The sequence below is a fragment of the Myotis nattereri genome, assembly GCF_964212035.1.
Source record: "Myotis nattereri genome assembly, chromosome: X".
NCBI lineage: Eukaryota > Metazoa > Chordata > Mammalia > Chiroptera > Vespertilionidae > Myotis > Myotis nattereri.
Genome location: NC_138078.1, coordinates 146,677,554 through 146,699,802, shown reverse-complemented (window position 1 = coordinate 146,699,802; position 22,249 = coordinate 146,677,554). Strand labels below are relative to the sequence as shown.

Sequence of the window (22,249 nt, the reverse complement as noted above, 5' to 3'; positions counted from 1 at the left end):
AAGAAACACCCAAGCAGACAAACAACTGGAAAAACATTTTAAAAAGCAGGAGGAGAGCCTAAGGGAGCTTTGGGACAACACGAAATGAAACAACATCCACATAATAGGGGTTCCAGAATGAGAGGAAACTGAGCAAGAAATAGAAAACCTGTTTGAAGAAATAATGACAGAAATCTTCCCAGACTTGAGGAAGAAAAAACTCACACAAGTCCAAGAAGCACACAGAATTCCAAACAAGATGAACCCAAAAGACCAACACCAAGACACATAATTAAGTTGGCAAACATCAAGGGCAAAGTAAGAATCTTAAAGGCTGCCAGAGACAGAAAGTTACCTATAAGGGATCTCCAATTAGACTATCAACTTAGTTCTCAACAGAAACACATCAGGCCAGAAGGGAATGAAATGAAATATACAAAGTGATGCAAAGTAAGGGACTGAACCCAAGAATACTCTATCCAGCAAGGCTATCATTCAAAATTAAAGGTGAAATCAGGAGCTTCACAGACAAAAAATAACTAAGGGAGTTTATTACCACCAAATCAGAAATGCAAGAAATGCTAAAGGGATGGCTGTAAAAAGAAGACATAGGAAGGGAGAAGGAACACAGACATAAAGAATGAAAATGGCTACAAACAAGTACCTATCAATAATTATCTTAAACATAAATGGATTAAACGCTCCAATCAAAAGACAGAGGGTAGATGAACAAATAAGAAAATATGACCCATATATCTGCTGTCTATAAGAGACCCACCTCAGAACAAAGGACTCACATAGACTGACAATGAAGGGATGGAAAAAATTTTTTCAAGTGAATAGAAATTAAAAACAAACAAAAAAGCTGGGGCAGTAATACTTATATCTGACATAATAGACCTCAAAGTGAAGGCCATAACAAGAGATAAGGAACGCCATATCCTAATACTAAAGGGAGCAATTAAACAAGAGGATATAACTCTGGTAAACATATATGCACCCAATACAGAAGCACCCAAGTACTTAAAAAAAACTTCTGGAAGATATCAAGGAAGAGATCATCAGCAATACAATCATAGTAGGGGATTTTACTACCCCATTGACACCACTGGATAAATCCTATAAACAAAAAATCAGCAAAGAAACATCAATCCTAAATGACTCACTAGATCAGATGGAATTAATTGACATCTTCAAAACATTTCACCTCAAAGCTACAGGATATACATTCTACTCAAGTGCACATGGAACATTTTCAAAGATAGACCACATATTGGGACACAGGCAAAATCTCTTCAAATTCAAAAAGATATAAATGCAAGAAATGCTAAAAATAATATCAAGCATCTTCTCAGATTACAATGGCATAAAATTAGAAATCAATTACAACAAAAACAATGAAAAAAATCAAACACATAGATGCTAAATAGCATGTTATTAAACAATGATTGGGTTACCAAAGAGATCAAAGAAGAAGAAAAAAGGAACCTGGTAATAAAACACAATGAAAACACAACAATCCAAAATCTATGGGACACAGTGAGAGCAGTCCTGAGAGGGAAGTTCATAGATCCACAGGCTCACCTCAAAAAAAACAAGAAAAAATGATAATAAATTATCTAACCCTACAACTTAAAGAATGAGAAAGAGAGCAACAAGAAAAGTTCTGAGTAAGCAGAAGGAAAGAAATAATAAAGATCACAATGGACATGGACAACAGGGGGATGGGATAGTGAGTGTGCGGGGTGGAGGGGGAGGTTGGCGGTTATTGGGGGGTATGAGGACACATTTGTAATACCTTAAATAATAATAATAATAATAAAAAGAAATAATAAAGATCAGAGCAGAAATAAACAACATAGAGACAAAAAACAAACCCAAAACCATATAAAAGATCAATAAAACCAAGAGCTCATTCTTTGAAAGGATAAACAAGATTGATGAACCTCTAGCCAGGCTCACCAAGAAACAAAGAGAGAGGACCCAAATAAAGAAAATCAGAAATGAAAGAGGTGAAGTAACAACAGACCCCACAGAAATACAAAGGATTGTAAAAAAAATACTACAAACAACTCCACTCAAACAAACTGGATGACTTAGACGAAATGGACATATTCTTAGAAAAAGAGAAGTTTCCAAAACTCAATCAGGAAGAATAAAAAAACCTGACTAGGCCAATAACTACTGATGAAATTAAAGCAGTAATCAGAAATCTTCTAGCCAACAAAAGCCCTGGTCTGGATGGCTTTACAGGGGAGTTCTAACAAACATTCAAAGAAGAACTAAAACCTATCCTCCTCAGACTATTCCAAAATATTCAAGAGGAAGGCACAATTCTAAGCTCTTTCTATGAAGCCAGCATTACCCTAATTCCAAAACCAGATAAAGACACCACAAAGAAAGAGAACTACAGGCCAATATCCCTGATGAACATAAATGCTAAAATCCTCAACAAAATTCTAGCAAATCAGATCCAGCATTACATTAGAAAGATCATACACCATGACCAAGGGGGATTTATTCTGGGAATGCAAGGATGGTACAATATCCACAAATCAATAACTGTGATACATCACATAAACAAATTGAGAGACAAAAATCACATAATCATATCAATCGATGCAGAAAAAGCATTTGACAAAATCCAACACCCTTTCTTGATAAAAACTCTCAGCAAAGTGGGAATAGAGGGACCATACCTCAACATAATAAAAGCCTTATATGACAAATATGACAAAACTACAGCCAACATCATATTCAATGGGCAAAAACTAAAACCATTTCTTCTAAGAACAGTAACAAGACAGGGATTCCCACTTGCACCATTCCTGTTCAACATAGTACTGGAAGTGCTAGCCATAGTGATCAGGCAAGAAGAATAAATAAAAGGCATCCAAATTGGAAAAGAAGAAGTAAAACTGTCATCATTCACAGATGACATGATATTGTACATAGAAAACCCTAAAGACCCCATCAAAAAACTACTAGACTTAATAAATGAATTTGGCAATGTAGCCGCATACAAAATTAGCACCCAGAAATCTATGACTTTTTATACACCAATAATGAACTCACAGAAAGAGAAACTAAAAAAAACAATTCCATTTACCATTGCAACAAAAATATTAGACACCTTGGAATAAACTTAACTAAGGAGGTTAAAGACTTGTACTCAGAAAATTACAGAACGCTGAAAAACGAGATAGAGGAAGACATAAACAAGTGGAAGAATATACCATGTTCATGGATTGGGTAGAATCAACATCATTAAAATGCTCATACTTCCCAAAGCAATCTATAGATTAAATGCAATCCCCATTAACATATCAACAGAATATTTCACAGACCTAGAACAAACTCTCCAAAAATTCACCTGGAATTTAAAAAAAAAAAAAAAAAGAGCCCGAATAGCCACAGCAAACCTGAGAAAGAAGGACAAAGTTGGAGGGATCACAATATCAGATATCAAGCTACATTACAAAGCCACTGTTCTCAAAACTGCCTGGTATTGGCACAAGAACAGACATATAAACCAATGGAACAGAACAGAGAACCCAGAAATCAACCCAAGCCATTACGCTCAATTAATATTTGACAAAGGAGGCAAGAGCATACAATGGAGTCAAGACAGTCTCTTCAATAAATGGTGTTGGGAAAATTGGTCAAATATATGCAAAAAAATGAAACTAGACCATCAACTTACACCATACACAAAAATAAACTCAAAATGGACAAAAGAATTAAACGTAAGATGGGAAACCATAAAAATCTTAGAAGAATCCATAGGCAGCAAAATATCAGACATATGTGATAGGAATATCTTTACTGATACTGCTCCTAGGGCAATGGAAACTAAGGAGAAAATAAACAAATGGGACTACATCAAAATAATAAGGTTCTACACATCTAAAGAAACCATGAATCTATATATATATAAAGCCAGTGATTGGAACTCTGAAATGACCAGAATGACTGGTCACTATGAAGCCCACTGTGGCCAGTGAACTAGCCTGATCAGGGGGTGGGGCCAACTGGCCAACCTCCCGCATCCCCTCCCCCCAGCTGGCCCACCCCTGATTGCCCCCTCACCTGAATAGGGGGTGGGGCTGGCTGGTCAACCTCCTGTAGCCCCTTCCCCCATCTGGCCCCACCCTGATTGCCTCCCCACCCTAATCAGGGGCAGGGCCGGCCAGCCAACCGCCTGCAGCCCCTCCCTCCAGCTGGCCCCAATGGGCCCCCACCACCTTGATCAGCATGTGGCCCCCCCCCCAGCCATCTCTGCCCCCAATCAGCCCTCCCATTCCAATCAGGGGCAGGGCCAGCCAGCCAACCACCCATGGCCCCTCCCTCAGGCTGCTGGACCCCATCATCCCCCCAACCCCATTCGGCCCACTGCCTAAAGCCCCTCCCCATGGCCGGCCCCACCCCCAATCGCCCCCCCCCCACCCCAATCAGGGGCAGGGCCCACCAGCCAATCACCTGAGGCCCCTCACCCCAGCCAACCCAGCCCTGATCGGGCCCCAATCGGGGTGGGCCAGCTGGCCAACCTCCCGCCATCTCCTCCTCCCAACAGGCCTGGTCCTGATCCACTGATTGGGGCAGGCCAGCCAGAACCCACCTGTGCACGAATTCGTGCACTGGGCCTCTAGTAAAACAATAAGAAAGCCCACTGCATGGGAGAACATATTTGCCCATGCTATCTCTGACAAGGGTTTAATCTCCAAAATTCACAGGCAACTCATATAACTTAATAAAAAGAAGATAAACAATCCAATTAAAAAATGGGCAAAGAACCTAAATAGATACTTTTCTAAAGAGGACATACAGAAGGCCAAAAGACATATGAAAACATGCTCAAAGTCACTCAGTACCCGAGAGATGCAAATCAAAACAGCAATGAGGTACAATCTCACACCTGTCAGTATGGCTATCATCAACAAATCAACAAATGACAAGTGCTGGTGAGGATGTGGAGAAAAAGGAACCCTCGTGCACTGCTGGTGGGAATGCAGACTGGTGTAGCCACTGTGGAAAACATTATGGAGTTTCCTCAAAAAGTAAAAAATGGAACTCCCATGTGATCCAGTAATCCCACTTCTAGGAATATATCCCAAGAAACTAGAAACACCAATCAGAAAGGATATATGCACACCTTTGTTCATAGCAACTCAATTTACAATAGCTAAGATTTAGAAACAGCCTAAGTGTCCATCAGCAGATGAGTGGATTAGAAAACTGTGGTACATCTACACAATGGAATACTACGCTGCTGTAAAAAAGAAAGAACATTTATCATTTGCAACAGCATGGACGGACCTGGAGAGCATTATGCTAAGCGAAATAAGCCAATCAGAGAAAGATAAATATCACATGATCTCACTCATATGTGGGATATAATGAACATGATAAACTGATGAACAAAAATAGAACCAGAGACAAAGAAACACTGAGCAGACCATCCAACCTCAGAGGGAAGGCAGGAGAGGTTGGGGGTAATAAGAGATCAGCTAAAGGTCTTATATGCATGCATAACAGCATAACCAATGGACACAGACACTGGGGTGGTGGGGGCCTTTCCTGGGGGTTTGGAGTGGCCTGGGAGGGGTCAATCAGGGAAAAAGGAGACATGTGTAATACTTTAAACAATAAAAAAGGAAAGAGAGAGCAAAATAAGTATAAAGAAAAATGGCGATAAGTAAGTACCTATCAATAGTAACCTTAAATTTAAGTGGACTAAATGCTCCAATCAAAATACATAGGATAGCTGAATGAAGAAGAAAACATGATCCATATACATGCTATCTAGAAGTGACCCACCTCAGAACAAAAGATTCATACAAGCTGAAAGTGAAGGGATGGGGAAAAATATTCCACGCAAATAGAAATTTTTAAAAAGCTGGGGTAGCAGTACTCATATCTGACAAAATAGATTTCAAAAGAAAGGCTATAAAATAGACAAAGAAGGTCACTACATAATACTAAAGAGTTTGATACAATAAAAAAATATAACTCTTGTAAATACATACTCATCCAACATAGGAATACCTAAATGTATATTTAAAAAAACTCTTGGTAGACTTTAAAGGAGAGAGTGGTAGCAATACAGTCATAGTAGGGGACTTGAAGACCTCCCTGACATCACTAGTTAGATTTCCAGGTTTTAAAAAAACACACAAGGAAACAGCCACCTTAAATGACACACTAATCAGATGGATTTAATTGATATTTAGAGGACATTTCATCCCAAATCAGCAGAATATACATTCTTCTCAAGTGCACATGGAACATTTTCAAAGACAGACAACATATTAGGACACAAAATAAGTTTTAACAATTTGAAGGAAATTGATATCATAGCAAGTATTTTCTCAGATTACAATGGCATGAAACCAGAAATAGATTATAATAAAAAACTCAAAAAACATTCAAACACATGCTAAATAGTTAAATAGCATGTTATTAAACAATAAATGGCTTACCAATGAGATCAAGGAAGAAATTAAAATTTTCCTGGAAGCAAACAAACACACCACAAGCCAAAATCTATGGGACACAGCAAGAACAGTCCTGAGAGGGAAGTTCATAGCATTTCAAGTCTACCTAAAGAAACAAGAAAAATTAATAATAAACTATTTAACCCTACAACTTAAAGAATTAGAGAACAAGAAAAGCACAGATTAAGTAGAAGGAAGGAAATAAATAACTGGAAATAAACTTAACCAAGAAGGTAATTAATACACTTGTACTGGGAAAACTATAGGACATTGAAAAAAGATATAGAAGACACAAACAAGTGGAGGCATATACCGTGTTCATGGATTCAAAGAATTTACATCATTAAAGTGTCCATACTACTCAAAGGTCCTGAGACATGGAGGCATGGAACAGACTGACATATCTCAGAGGCAAGGGGGTAAGGGGGCAGGAAGAGATTAACCAAAGAACATATATGCATATATGCATAATTCATAGACACAGACAATAGTGTGGAGAAGGCCTGGTGTGGAGCATGGTCTAGATGGAGGGGGGGTATAGGGGAGGAGTGGGGGACATCTGTAATACTGTCAACAATAAATACAAATAAAATTTATATATATAGCCCTAACCGGTTTGGCTCAGTGGATAGAGCATCAGCCTGCAGACTCAAGGATCCCAGGTTCGATTCCGGTCAAGGGCATGTGCCTTGGTTGCAGGCACATCCCCAGTAGGGAGTGTGCAGGAGGCAGCTGATCAATGTTTCTCTCTATCCCTCTCCCTTCCTCTCTGTAAAAAATCAATAAAATATATATTTAAAAATATATATATATATTTATATATATATATATTCTGTGAATACTTCTCTGACTGTTTTCTGAAAATGTTCTCAGAAAAGGGAGTATTTATTGTCTATAAAATTATTTTTATATTTATTAATTAGATTTGATGAATTAGGCTTTTCAAATATTCTAAGTACTTATATTTTTGGTCTACTTTTTCTGTAATAATTAAATTACATGGAAGTCTCCCATACAGATATTTCTTTAATTTTTCTTCTTGTATTACAGTTTTTTCTTTACATATTTGCATGCCATTTTTTGAAGAAAGAAAAAAAAAGGTCCATGACTACAATATCCTAAATATAGCTTATATCTTTTATTATTATAAAATGAATTTCTTGGGACAAAAATAATTGTATGGTTATTGTTGCTGGTATGTTGTTGTTATTTTTCAAATAGGTAAATGACATGATAAGATGACTTATTTGGAGGATAGATTGATTGGAACGAGCTAAGACCAAAAGATAAGAAGGCAGAAATTATGAATGATTGAATTAAGAAAAAGGTTACAAAGAGGTTTTTAGGGGACTGGATTGAAGGAGACTGGATTGGTGGGGACTGGGGCAAGCGAGAAGAGTTGAAAGGGACTGGGGCAGTGAGAAGAATTGAAGGTAACACCTAGACTTCTGATATTGTTGACCATTATCTAAAAGGCAATATAGAAGGAAGAGCTGGGCTGGCTTTTCAGAATAGGCTGTATTATACAGTTCCTTCTTTTTATATTCATCCCAAAGGACTCAAGCCCAGACCTAAAGCTCAGTGTTGAATCTTTGTCAGTTGATTGCTTACTCAAACCAAAGTCTTTCTACCTTATTCTAAAACATTAGTATAAATACTAAATTTCAGGGAGAACACATTTATTTTATGTGCTAGCCAGCAGTTCTCAACCTGTGGGTCGCGACCCCTTTGGCGGTCGAACGACCCTTTCACAGGGGTCGCCTAAGACCATCCTGCCTATCAGATATTGACATGACGATTCATCACAGTAGCAACATGACAGTGATGAAGTAGCAACGAAAATAATTTTATGGTTGGGTCACTACATGAGGAACTGTATTTAAAGGGCCAGAAGGTTGAGAACCGCTGTGCTAGGAGCTCTCTCATAAATTTGAGGAATAACTTATACTTGCAAGAAGGAGTAACTGTCCTTCCTATACTATCCTCAGGGTAGTCTACAGGTAAAGGTTATGTTTTCCACAAGAGGGCAGCATCACATAATAAATTATGCCACTGAAATTCTCCTCCAATAGGGGCTGAAAAGGAAAGATTGAAAGGGTAAACTACATAGGTTCAGGGAGCCATGGGAACTGCCACACCAATGAAAACAAAAGGGTCCTACTATCTCCAAAGGCCATAATTAAGTGACTGGTAGGTAGTGGCTGATGTTGCTATAGGTAAGAGAAAGAGGAGTTGGAGCTTACCAAGGGAAGATGAGTGAGTGACACACCTGAACACTCTCATTATTATGACTGGCTCAGAAGTCACCTTGGATGGTGTCTACATTCCTGCAAAGTTCTGGTATTTCTGGTATCTCTGTATACTCAGTATCTCACAGGGACTTTATTTCCTGTTCAGATCTTTGTCGCCTCTAAATGATTTCCCAGCAAATCATGTTCTCTGAAGGTTATGTTGCAAAGTACACTACAGTTCTGATGTTCTCCTTATTTAATAGTGTTTGATTATCCCAATTATGCTCTTTTATGCCCTAGGGAAAGAAATTAGACTGAAATTCATTGATAACCCATTATGAGAAAGGCATTTTGCATAAATTGCTTCATTTAATCAATACAACGATGCCATTATGTAATAACTACTATTTCCCATATGACAGAGCTAGGAAGTAACATACATGGGATTATCTGACTCCAGAACAAAAACTCTGCCAAAAGCACCAAGCTACCCCTCCAAGAAGCCTTATTTATAACTTAAATCATGACCAATTGAAGATTCAGTCAGTGACAATGTGTATATTGTATAAGGCATTGCTTAAGATGTCACCTCCTATCCAAGTACATGAGCAGGCATGGCTTAATATTAACATTAGATACCAGAAAGTAATATAATACCGGTAAATGATTGGGACCTTATATAACTTCACCCTTACTAACTCAAAACCCTTTCATTCTTAATTATTCTTTCCTCAGGATAAAGCATTTAGATGTGGAGCATGGGAACAATGGAAGAATTAAAGATGGCTTCTGTGTTTCTGGCTTGGTTAACTGAGGGCATGGTTGTCTCAATCACTGTGATAAGGAGCTTGGAAAGAGAAGACATTTTAGGTTTTGAGCATGTTGTGCTTGAAATGCTTCTGAGACATCTCAGTATAAATGTCCAATAGGAAGTTGGTTATATGAGTCTGGGGCACAAGAGATATATTCATCCACATATAGATAATAATTGAAGCTCTGGAACTAGGTGAGATTTTTGATGGCGTATTAATGAAGTCAGGAAGGATGGTAGTAGGGGAAACACCAACATTTAAGGCAGCGGTTCTCAACCTGTGGGTCGTGACCATTGGAAAACACATATAGCATATCAGATATTTACATTACGATTCATAACAGTAGCAAACTTACAGTTATGAAGTAGCACCAGAAATAATTTTATGGTCGGGGGTCACCACAACAATGAGGAACTGTATTAAAGGATTGCGGCATTAGGAAGGTTGAGAACCACTGAAGGGATGGCTAAAGGAAGAGTAGGTAGGAACCTGGTTTTTTAAAAAATGAACATTAAAACAAAGAGGCAGCAGACCAAATGAGAGATGATATTTGTAAACAGTAGTTCCTACAAAGGTTTAATTTCCAAAATATATAAAGAACTCATAAAACTCAACACCAAACAAACATCCCAATCAAAAAATGGACAGAGGACCTGAACAGGAACCTCTCCCAAGAAGACATACAAACAGACAATAAATATATGAAAAGATGTTCAACCTCACTAGCAATTACAGAAATGCAAATCAAAGAGGACTGGATAAAGATGTGGTATATATACACAATGGAGTACGACACAGCCATAAGAAAAGATGAAATAGCATCATTTACAACAACATGGATGGACCTTAAGAACATTATGCGAAGTGAAATAAGTCAGACAGAAAAAGGTAAGAACTATATGATTTAACTCATATGTGGAATATAAAACTGAAACTTATGAACACAAACAGAAGTGTGGTGGTTCCCAGAGGGAGGGGTGGGGGAAAAAAAGGGGTCCTAATATGAGGTGACAGGAGAAGATTGGACTTTGGGTGGTGGGCACATGGTCATATATACAGATTTTGTAAATTAGTAATCCACATATGAAACCTATATGTTCCTGTTGACTAGTGTCACCCCAATAAAATTTAAAAAAAAGAAAAGGAAAAAATGCAAATCAAAACTATAATGAGATACCACCTCACACTGTCAAGTGGCTATTATCAACAAGATAAGTAATAACAAGTGTTGGAGAGGTTGTGGAGAAAAGGGAAACCTCATTCACTGCTGGTGGGAATGTAGACTGGTACAACCACTATGGCAAACATTCTGGCTATTCCTCAAAAAATTAAGAATACAGCCCAGCAATCCCTCTCCTGGGTATATAACTGAAAAACTCAAAAACATGTATTCACAAAGATATTTGCACCCCTATGTTTACTGCAGCATTATTCATGGTGGTCTAGACATGGAAACAACCAAAGTGTCATGCGATAGAGGACTGGATAAAGAAGAATGGTATATATACATGATAGAATACTGCTCAGTCATAAGAAAGGATGAAATAGCACCATTTGCAACAACATGGATGGACCTTGAGAATATTATGCTAAGTTAAATAAGTCAATCAGAAAAAGCTAAGAACCATATGATTTCACTCATATGTTGGATATAAAACTGAAACTCATGGACACAAACAGCAGTGTGGTGGTTGCCAGAGGGAAGGGAGTCCCATATATGGTGACAGGAGAAGATTTGACTTTGGATGGTGGGTACACTGTGAAATATACAGATCTTGTAACATAGAAACCCACACCTGAAACCTGTATGATCATATTAACCAATGTCATCCCAATAAATTTAATTTAAAAAATGAAAAAATAACATTTAAAAAATGAACAGAGAGGTAAGAAAAGAACAAGTAAATGGATATCTTGAAAGCAAGAAAGGAGAGTTTAACAAAAGTGGGCATACTCCATAGCAACAAAATCAAAGGCTATGTATAAATTGTATATGATGAAGATTGAGAATAATCCACTGATTTTGGCAGTTAGGAAGTAATATGCAGCTTTGACCGAGTAGTTTCAGTGGAGTTCTGAGAGTCAAATTCAGACTGCAATGGGTAAAAAGCAAAATGGTAGATGAAGAAGTAGAGACAGTGATTATAGAATTTCCTTTTGAAAGACTAAGTATCAGCAAAAGAAAGAAGATAGGGTAGTAGCTAGAGGGGAAAGTATTAATTGTGGACGGAAGGATGCTTTAAGTTTCAACTTACCTGGAGTGCCCTTTTCCTTTAGATGGTTTGTTTGTCAAATTCTACCCACCCTTGAGTGCAAATTTCACCTCCTCTATGAAGTCTTACGCTATCAATCTCTTCTGAAGGTCCTCTCTTTCTCTTGAACTCTAATAGCAATATCTGTTTGAACAATCCATTTGACAATCACCCTTCACTCTGTGAAATCTCCTTAATTGCTTTCTTCAAAATTGTGTTGCTAATCAATCACATGTGAATTCTTTCTCCCCAGCTAAACTGTACACTCCTCAAGGGCAGGGTTTCTATCTTAGAGTTTGCCACAGCCTCCAGAATGCCTACCATGGAAGGTAGTAGGGTCTCTTTAAATCTATGTGATTGAACAGTGGCAGCTTGTTATGAAGAAGACAGAAAAACGCTGGGTTAGGTAAGTCCTTGGTGTGCATTGAGTCATTTTGTTCTCTCAATAGCAAATAAGGAGACAGAAACTTGCAGAAGTAAAGTGAATTTATCCAAAAGACACAGGTCGTAGTATGTGACAGTGCCAGGATTTGAACCGAAGGCCTTTCTCCTAATAGTTTTCTTCAGTTGTGTACAGAATTCTGTTCATGAGAAACACCTCTTTCCTTAGTGATATTGATAGAGATATGACTCTATTGAGGCTTTACTACCAACCAAGTGGTTTTGGCAGCCCTTGCACTGTGCAGGAAATTTCCCTTTACCTTACCTCCTGACAATCAGCTTGAGGATCCTGAAGGAGCCTTTGATGAGGATGAGGGCCTCTTGGCGGGAGCCATACAATGGAGTGCCATTGATATTCACCAGCTCATCACCAGTCCTCATCTTCTGGGACAAGGCTGCCTTGCCGCCATCTTCAATCTGTGTTGCAGAGAACAAGATAGAAAGCAGGTGGTGAGGCAATCCTTCCCCAAAAATTCTACTTTCTGGCTCCTCCCAACCTCTGAGCCATAAGTAGTACTGCAGTTGGGCATGGCAGGGCTGGGGCCGGGTGGAGGCAGTGAGGTGGGTGAGGAATGGCTCCAGGAAGCTCCAGGCAGCAGCTAAGAATCTGATCATAGACCATTATTTACTGAAGGAAAAGCTTGGGCAAGCCTTTGAGGAAGGAGGCAACACAGTAATAAAATCTGTCCATCTAGGCTAGGGAGACAAGCACTTCTAAATATGAAAATGATGCTTGGAAGGAACCCCACAATATGAGCTGAAGTATCAGAATGGCATAGAAAAATGTGCACGTAAATTAGAGTCCGAAGAGCTAGACTCCAGAAAAATCACCTCTGGCAAGTCCTTTCCTATCTTTGGGCAGACTTTGAACTCTGACAAACTTGAGTTTGGATCTTGGGTGTAGTACTTCATAGCTGTGTAACCCTGAGCAAGTTACCTAATATCTCTGTGTCTTAAGGGCCTCATAAGTGAAATATAGATAATGAGAGTACCTACCTCACAGGGTTGTTAGTATACAAGGTGTCTGGGAGCAGTAAGTCCTCAATAAATGTGAGAGTTCTGATTATTATAGCAAGGGGATTGACTCTGAAGGTAGCTTCTAGGCCAGTGATGGCGAACCTTTTGAGCTCGGCGTGTCAGCATTTTGAAAAACCCTAACTTAACTCTGGTGCCATGTCACATATAGAAATTTTTTGATATTTGCAACCATAGTAAAACAAAGACTTATATTTTTGATATTTATTTTATATATTTAAATGCCATTTAACCAAGAAAAATCAACCAAAAAAATGAGTTCGCGTGTCACCTCTGACACGCATGTCATAGGTTCGCCATCACTGTCTAGCTCAATATTCTGTGAGTGGAATTGCAAATTCAAAAGATACAAAGTATGCACAAAGTAACTGATCATTTATCTGTGTCTCTTCAACAAGTCCCCAGCACAGTGCTTCCAGTGTCTGGCACATAGGGGGCATTTACCAAAAGCTAGGAACCTGGGTGTTCACTCTTCCACCATAGCCTAGAGAATTTCCATTGAAAAGGCCAATCTTGGCAAGAAGGGGGGCATTGAAAGCAAAGTCATAAATAATAGCCAATGGGGTAGACAAAGGAAAATCAAAGCAGAATGTTCCCCAAGTGTCCTTGCTTATAGCTACTTTTATCCTATATAATAAAAGCCTAATATGCTGTGTCTGGTGGTCCGGTTGGCCATTCAACCAATCAAAGTATAATATGCTAATGATATACTAAAGCTGCTCAACTGCTCACTATGATGTGTACTGACCACCATGGGGCAGACAGTCAGCTGGTTGACCAGTCGCTATGATGTGCACTGACCACCAGGGGGCAGACGCTCCAACCAGTAGGTTAGCTTGCTGCTGGGGTCTGGTGGATCAGGACTGAGTGAGACAGGCCGGACATGCCCTGGAACCCTCCCGCAGTCCCTCTCGACCAGGGGGCAGATGCAGCGAGCCAAGCAGTAAGAAGTAGCGAGCAGGCTGGCGGTAAGGAGCAAGGGATCCTGGACTGTGAGAGGGATGTCTGACTGCTGGTTTAGGCCTGATTCCCTGGGAGCAGGCCTAAGCCAGCCGGCGGACATCCCCCAAGGGGTCCCAGGTTACAAAACGGCGCAAGCTGGGCTGTGGGACTCCCCCCACCCAGAGCACAAATTTTGTGCACCAAGCCTCTAGGATGTTATATATTCCTTCAACCTCAAAAGTGTGTTCTACCTATTGGAACATCAATTCCATCCATGGTATTAGGAGTCATCTCATCTATCCATTAACTCAGTCTTCAAGTTTTTAGTGAGTTTCTACTATGCACAAGAAAACATGCTGGACATACAGAAAAGAGGAAAGCACACACAACTAGATTCAAGGGTGGGTTACCATCTAAAAGTTCATATATCCACACAAATGGTTGAGTAACAAAAGGTCCAATCAGAAAGAGGTGTTTATTTGTTTTTTCCCAAGGGCAAGTTGAGGTGAGGGTGATTAAACCACACAATCCTTAGGGAAAATTAGATTCTAAGTGGGGCAACTATGGGCTGGTCTTTGCTGCAGGTGTTTTTACACTTATTTCTACTATTATTCCAATCTTTCTCTCAGTTTTTAATAGCATTCAATCTATCCCACACCATGGAAGATGGAATATTGCTGAGCTTTAGGTTGGCCAGCTCATGTGCAATTTGGCAGATGCAACCTCCTTAGTGCAGAGAAAAATGTTAATTCAAGATTTCAAAAACCCCATCTAATAAATTGAAATTTTAAGTTAAATCACAGACTGTAATTAAATTTATTGCTGCTAACCCAACAGTTTTTAAATTAATCTTTGTTTGATAAATTATAGGTTAGCCAAGTGACTTTGAATATATATACCTTTGTTCTAGTACCTGGGCCACCACTCAAAACAAGCCAATATTGGTAAATGGGGAACAACTCTCAGCAGATTAATTAGGATTGCACTCTTATTTCCACTGTCATTATCATTATTACTTCACAGTCATTGCTGCCTGCTGCCAAAAAAAAAAAAAATGCTATACTTGAATTTCAGGAGTTCTATTTGAATGACTCATTCCTTTGGCATCCATGGAAGGTTCTCAGCATCAGGCAGGAATTTCAACAGGGACCAGCCATTTGAAAGGGCTTCCTTAGGCTAGCAAACAACCACGAACAGGAATCTAACTAATGACTGCTAATAGATATTTCCTGTTGATGTGCATTAGTCTTAATTCACTCTACTCATTTTTTTATTCATACAACTCAATTATCCATATTACTGTTAGCCACAGCAAGTCTTCCCTTCAATATGTATTGATATTAAATACCACTTCGAGTTAATTAAGCACTTTGTTACATCAGCAAGATCTCTGTTTATTCTAGGCCAGAAAATGAAAGAGGGGTACTTTTTAAACTCATATGCTTAGTTATTGCTGTAGCAAAAGTTCAGGCATTTTGCATTCCCTACTGCCACTTCAGCTGCCATTATCTGAGTCCTTGCCGGAACTCTTTTTCAGACTATAGCCTCAGGCTGACTACGTGCCCCTTTTGCCATTCCATGCCCTTTCTCAGTCACCAGCAGTATCCTCCTCAGGACAGACAATGTCACTTTAGCACAAGTGTGGGATTTGCAAACAACAAAACAACCAATTGTTGGCACCCAGCACAATCTCAGAACCCAGACTGATCCAGAGCAGGGTATGGAACTCTCTTTGGTTGAAGATCTCTTGGACTATACACCAAACTAGTCCTTTCCCAGACACGGGGCATTTACTGAGCTATACAACTGATTCTTTCATACTCCTCCTGATTTTTTGATGCTTTTAAAAAACCATTGTTTGCCGGGAGCCGGTCCATCCTTGCTGTTTCAAAGGACCTGGCATATATGGCATACGGTTCTTAATATGTTTGCTCACCTCCTTGGCACTATGTGTTTTAACCAAGGTCACCTCTCGGAGAAAGGTTGGATCCCCAGGTAGGGATTTTCCCCTGAAGTTAGGGAGGGAATAAAACCTCTTAACTAAGTGCCAGGCGGGTAATTAATCACTTTAACTACGAACAATCATGCTTAAGCTACATAATCTTTACTCCCTGGAATGGAGATAAGAAACGCCCTAAACTTTGGAATAGAGATTGATAGGATTGGAATCAACTGGTATAAATACAGATGCAACAAGACAGAGAGAGAGAGAACCTAGGCACAGAACCTACACAGAACGTTCTCTAGAGACAGAAGAACTCCGCTGGAGAGAACATGGCAAAAGATCCTGGACAGAAACTGGCCTCAGAACCTAGAGACAGAACCTAGCGAGAGAACATGGCAAAGGATCCTGGACTGAACCTGACTGCAGAAATTGGCAAGAGAACCTGACTAGAACCTGGTGACTGAACCTGGCTGGAGAACCTGGACAGAACCTGGCTGGAGAACCTGGAGAACCTGGCTGGAGAACCTAGCAAGACAACATGGACACAGAACCTAGCTGGAGATCCTAACCAGAACTTCACTGGAGATCCTGACCAGAACTTAGCTAGAGATCCTGGCTAGGCTGCTGATCAACTGAATGCTGTCTCCGTGCCATTCCTTCTTCGCCGAGTCCGTCCACACCTTTGGGGACCCCTGGACCCACTGGGGCTGGACCCCGGCATATGGCGCCCGAACAGGGACCCTTAGGTAGGCCCCCCATTCCCCTAGGCAAGCGCCCCGCACTCGGGACGGATAGGACTCCACCATAGGAAGAGGGTGGATAGTCTTCGCCAACTCCGTCCACACCTTTGGGGACCCCTGGACCCGCTGGGGTTGGACCCCGGCAATTGTTCACTAATCTTTCTCCTCCCCTGCTTCCACATAGATTTCTGGGATACAGCATGTCTTTCATTTATTGTTTTGCCTCCTGAGAGCCAGTTCTCCAGGTCAATGGCTCAACCACACATTTGTTTATATAGAAGATAAAACAGCTGTTCATTTTTCTAGCAAGGAAATGGAAAGGAAAGGAAAGGAAAGAAAAAGAAAGAAAGGATGGAGGAAGGGAGAGAATAAGGGGAAAGATATATTCAGGGTGGGGCAAAAGTAGATATATAGTTGTATTATTATTTATTATATTATTTTCCATGTGAATAAATGTAAATTTACTTTTGCCTCACCTTGTATATTCTTCTCTGAAAAGTTTTGTTTTCCCCTTCTAACCACCTCACTCATAATTCTGTCTGGGCCCCAGGAAAGGTGTGAATCAACAAACTTGTTGAGAATAACATGCCCTGTTTGAGGGGCTGTATAGCATCATTTTATGCTGTCCATACAGTAAGGTTGGTCAACTTTCCAGCTTTTCCTGATTCAGAACTTCAGGGTGACTTTCTTGTTTCATTTGAAATGCTGTGAATTCTCAGATTGGACCCAGATGTATTGAAATGTCAGTATAAACATACATCACAAAGCCCATTGTAAGCCATGGTTAACTTCTGTGTTATTTTGGATTGTGCAAGTGATCATAGTGAGTGGCCCAAGTAATTGAACATTGATTGCATAAAGGTCATATAACCAAAAGCCAGCTGGTGTCTAGAAAGTTTGGAAGAGCTGGTTGACCTTGGGCAAGTCCCTTTCCCCTTTTTTGGCCTCTTTTACCCTTACTGGTAAAATGTGGGCATCTGGCTAGATGATCTGTGGGGACCCTTGGAGCGCTGACCTTCAGTGACCTGTGAACAGTTAGCATGTTGTAGCCTTCTGCTGATGCAGAAAATCCCAGATTTTTGCATCATTGTACTTTGCCTTCATCCATGTTTCACTTCTTCAAAATAGACTAATTAATAGTCATCTCTCATTTTCCTGCATTCTTTATTGTTTCAGAGTGGTCCATCAAAGTTGGAACACTTAAGAAGCACAGTTGGGACACCGAAAGAGATTCCCGAAGCCCCATTTTGTGCTAATGAGCTGATGACTTGGAAATTTTTGATGGGTCTTCAAGGTAGCATGAAATGCTCTGATAGCTGGCAACAAAGTGACAAGTTGGCCCCTTGAGAGTAAAGGCAAGAAAAAATTGACTTAACAGCACTTACTAGCTTTCTAGTAGCTTTTATTTATTTATTTTAAATATTTTATTGAATTTTTACAGAGAGGAAGGGAGAGAGAGTTAGAAACATCAATGAGAGAGAAACATTGATCAGCTGTCTCCTGCACACCTCCTACTGGGGATGTGCCCGCAACCAAGGTACATGCCCTTGACTGGAATCGAACCTGGGACCTTTCAGTCCGCAGGCTGACGCTCTATCCACTGAGTCAAACCAGTTAGGGCTAGTAGCTTTTATTTAGTCAGATATTAGCAGATACTTGCTTGGGTCTTTTGAATAAATTTATAAGATATGAGAAAGTGAAGAAAAAAGTTAAATCTGATTTATCTTGAAAAATGCTGTCAGCAAAAGAAATAGCATCTGCAATGATAACCAAATGGTATTGAATGCTTATAACAATGGTGTAAGAGCAGCATTAAAAAATCAATGATATGACTGCAAATACCTCTACTTGCCACAAGAAATTTATTGGAAAATCAGGCATTGACTAAAACTTTCTTGGCCAGTTCTAGGACCTTCTGGCCAAATTACCAGCCCATATTCCTACTTCCACCAGCTAGTCTAAGAAGGCAAAAACATTTACTTGTTTAAATTGATGGTATGTTTGTTTTTGTTCTTTGCAAATAGAAGAGGTCCACCCAGAATACAGTGGCTTCATTGCTTTAAGAAAATAGAATATCCTGTGAAATGTCTACTTAGTACCCTCTAGAAGATTTTCAGGTTTCTAGTAACACTTCAGACACTCATTCAGCAATTTGGTCTTTTCTAGGGAATAAACAGAAAGAAAATATAGAAGTGGAGATAAGCTGCATTTAAGAAGTTAAACTATTCGGAAGTAGGACCACAAAAAAATGATAATTCTGTGCTTATTCTGAAACTTAGTTTGAAATCTTGAGTAGATCACAAGTTGGGGAATGTTTCTGATCTGCCCTCTCTACCCTAATGGTACCCCTTAGAATCTGACCATGCTAGGAGAGACTAATCAGAGTGCCCTGGACAGGGAGATACAGTCTTTGAAATCTCTGCAATGTCTTTGCCATGACTTTCAACAGTCCAATTCCAGGTTGTGGACATATCGGCTGTCCTACCTTGTCTCTCTTGCAGCAACTCTCTCCCTTCAAAATTCCTCTCAAATTTCCAAAGTAGTCTAGAGTAGAAAAACAAGAAACTCTGATATTTCTGATTTCATGTTCTCTACCTTACTCCAGTTTCCCAAAAGGAAAAATAGAAAACAAAAAACCTCTTTCTTAAATAAAGAATTCAAAAACACCAACCAATTAACAAAAATGTAAGCAGGCCCCCCCACCCAAAAAAAAAGTAAGCAGGCCTGGTTCTAAGCAATAATCCCTGTATGGAGACAGATCGAGGAGGTAGACATCAAGAGAGAAGATATTCTTTCCCTCTACCGGCTATGGAGCAGATGCCCAAATTCTACAAGGGGCTGTTCCAAAATATAAAGTTCTGTGAATCAGGCCCATGGGCTCCCCTGACCTTGGACCAAGGGAACTATGCTGTGCGCTACAGCAGACCCTATCCCTATAGACACCTCCCCAATTGCTTAATCATCATCTAGTTTACTAATCCTCACAACAAAGGCCCTCTAAGCTCAAAATCATTGAATATCCCTAGGGATTAGCTCGAGTCAAATTCTAAGTATCTGTGCCAAAAAATCAGTCAGCCAAACTCAGCTCTAGGAATTTGGTGATGGAAAGGGGTAGGGAGTCAAAAGCACTATATCCTACATCAGCAACCAAAAGCCAGTTTGTCTTTGATCCTACCAAGCCAGATCATCCTGTTGTCTTCATAAGTCAGATAAGGGGGACTAAACCTCACTATGCAAGAGTAAACTCAGGGTTTCTTCCACTATCAGCAATATACTTATTGGGGTCCTGTTCACACTTTGTAAACTCTAACCAATTGGTTACACTGAAGTCTCTTGCTGATGTTAATAATATCAGTGTTTGTAAAAAATGTTAGCCGTTGGTGGTTTAGAACAATAATCTCGAGTGGGGTATATATTTCCCAGGTTATGCACAAGATGATCTACTGAACAAGAGATACTGGAACTTCTGTTTATATTTATGCTTATCTAAAAAATTAAAAATCAAGCCTTATTAATATTTAATATTGGTGGTAATAAATTATAACATCCACAAATAAAATTATGTATATTAGAGACACCTGCTCAAAATACTTTTACTGATGCAAATTTTTACTAAAAATATTTGGCCAGATCATAGCCTTAAATGACAGGACTAAAACCATAAAGCTTTTAGAGTAAAACATAAGATACTATCTTCGTGGGTAAAGTTTTTGGGGCAGGATGTAAAATGCAATAACCATAAGAGAAAAAGTGTTATAGTGGAGTTCATCTAAATAAAAAAATATGTTCATCAAAAATTCCACTAAAAGGTGAAAAGAAAAGCCACAGACTGGGAAAAATGGAGGGGGTAAGCATATTGGAAGTTCCACTATTAATTTTATACTTCTCTAGGCTCTCAACGTTTATATGTTACTTTTTTAAAAATGCCAACAGAATTTTCTGGGTAATAGAAGCCTAGGTATCTTTTTGCTCCTTTCTTTATATCCAACTCTATTATAGTAAAGGAAGGGATGTTATTTAAAAGGGAGTTACACAAAATAATATGTGACCCAGGTAGACAATTTTGAAAATAGAGGAAAGCACAGAAAACAATTTAAATAATTCATATTCTCCCAATTAGACATGATAGTCAATATTTTGATGGTTTCCTCCTCAAGTCTTATTTCTTATGTCCATTAAATGTCTATTTTAATAAAATTGAGATCCAGAGACATAGAAACATGAAACAGACTGACAAATTTCAGAGGGAAGGCAGGGGGTTGTGGGTGGGGTGGGGAGAGATTAACCTGGGAATTTATATGCATATATGCATAGCCCATAGACAGGGACAATAGTGTTGTAAAGGCCTGGGAGGGGCGGGTGCCAGTTGGAGAGGGTCAATGGAAAAAAAACAACAAAAACAAAGGGGACATCAGTAATACTTTCAACAATAAAGATAAATTTTTTAAAAATAAATTTTTAAAAGTCTACAACAAACCAGAAAGTCCATCTAGTGGGTGACCCTAGATGACAGGAAAGTCCAACAGCCTTTCTCATACTATCTATATAATAAAAGCTTAAACGAACTTTACAGTGGAATGACCAGAATGACCAGTCGCTATGATATGCACTGACCACCAGGGGGCAGACGCTCAATGTAGGAGCTGCCCCCTGGTGATCAGTGCGCTCCCACAGGGGGAGCACCGCTCAGCCAGAGCTGGGCTGATGGCTGGCGAGTGCAGCGGTGTTGGTGGGAACCTCTCCTGCCTCTGTGGCAGCGCTAAGAAGCAGCAAGCCAAGTGGTAAGGAGCAGCGAGCAGGCGGGCAGTAAGGAGCAAGGGGTCCTGGACTGTGAGAGGGCACAGGCCAGGCTGATGGATGCCCCCCGCCCCCCGCCGCTGCCAGTGCATGAATTTCGTGCACCAGGCCTCTAGTCTAATATAAAAACAATGGAAATAGGATGCATTAACTTATTGACATTTATGAGCTGTGCATGAATGCTTGGAAGAAATGCCCTAATTAAAATATAAGTGGCTGTTAAATTCCACCAGATTACTAGAGACAGAAATAATTCTACTTGGGTTAATATAATCTTTATTTCTCCACTATCAACCCAATCTCGATGTTAAATTATTCCTCAAGATCATTAAAAGTGTCTTTTTAACTTCCCAGCTGAATGTAAATGAGTTACATACAGCCTTTCAGCCCAAGAAGATGTGATTAACTATCTGGAATCTGAGCCATCCCAAAACCAAGTTCACTCAATAACTCATTGCTGGTTCCCTGAAGCCATTTATTTATAACCCATTATGCAAAAAGCCAGACAGTTTCTAAAGAGTACACATACCCAACATTAGTCATTTCTGACTGGATAAAGACCAAAGGACTAACACCCTTTA

At 39.6% G+C, this 22,249-nt stretch overlaps 1 protein-coding gene across 1 annotated transcript in view; it reads right to left on the bottom strand.

Annotated features, from left to right (window-relative positions):
* SHROOM4 (shroom family member 4) overlaps positions 1-22,249 on the bottom strand; it is a gene marked incomplete at its 3' end in the record, with an annotated part of 210,624 nt that overhangs the window by 116,717 nt on the left and 71,658 nt on the right. The window contains exon 2 of the mRNA XM_081081157.1: positions 12,475-12,626. Within this exon, the coding sequence (XP_080937283.1) occupies positions 12,475-12,626 (152 nt within the window). The remainder of the gene's footprint in view (positions 1-12,474; positions 12,627-22,249) is intronic.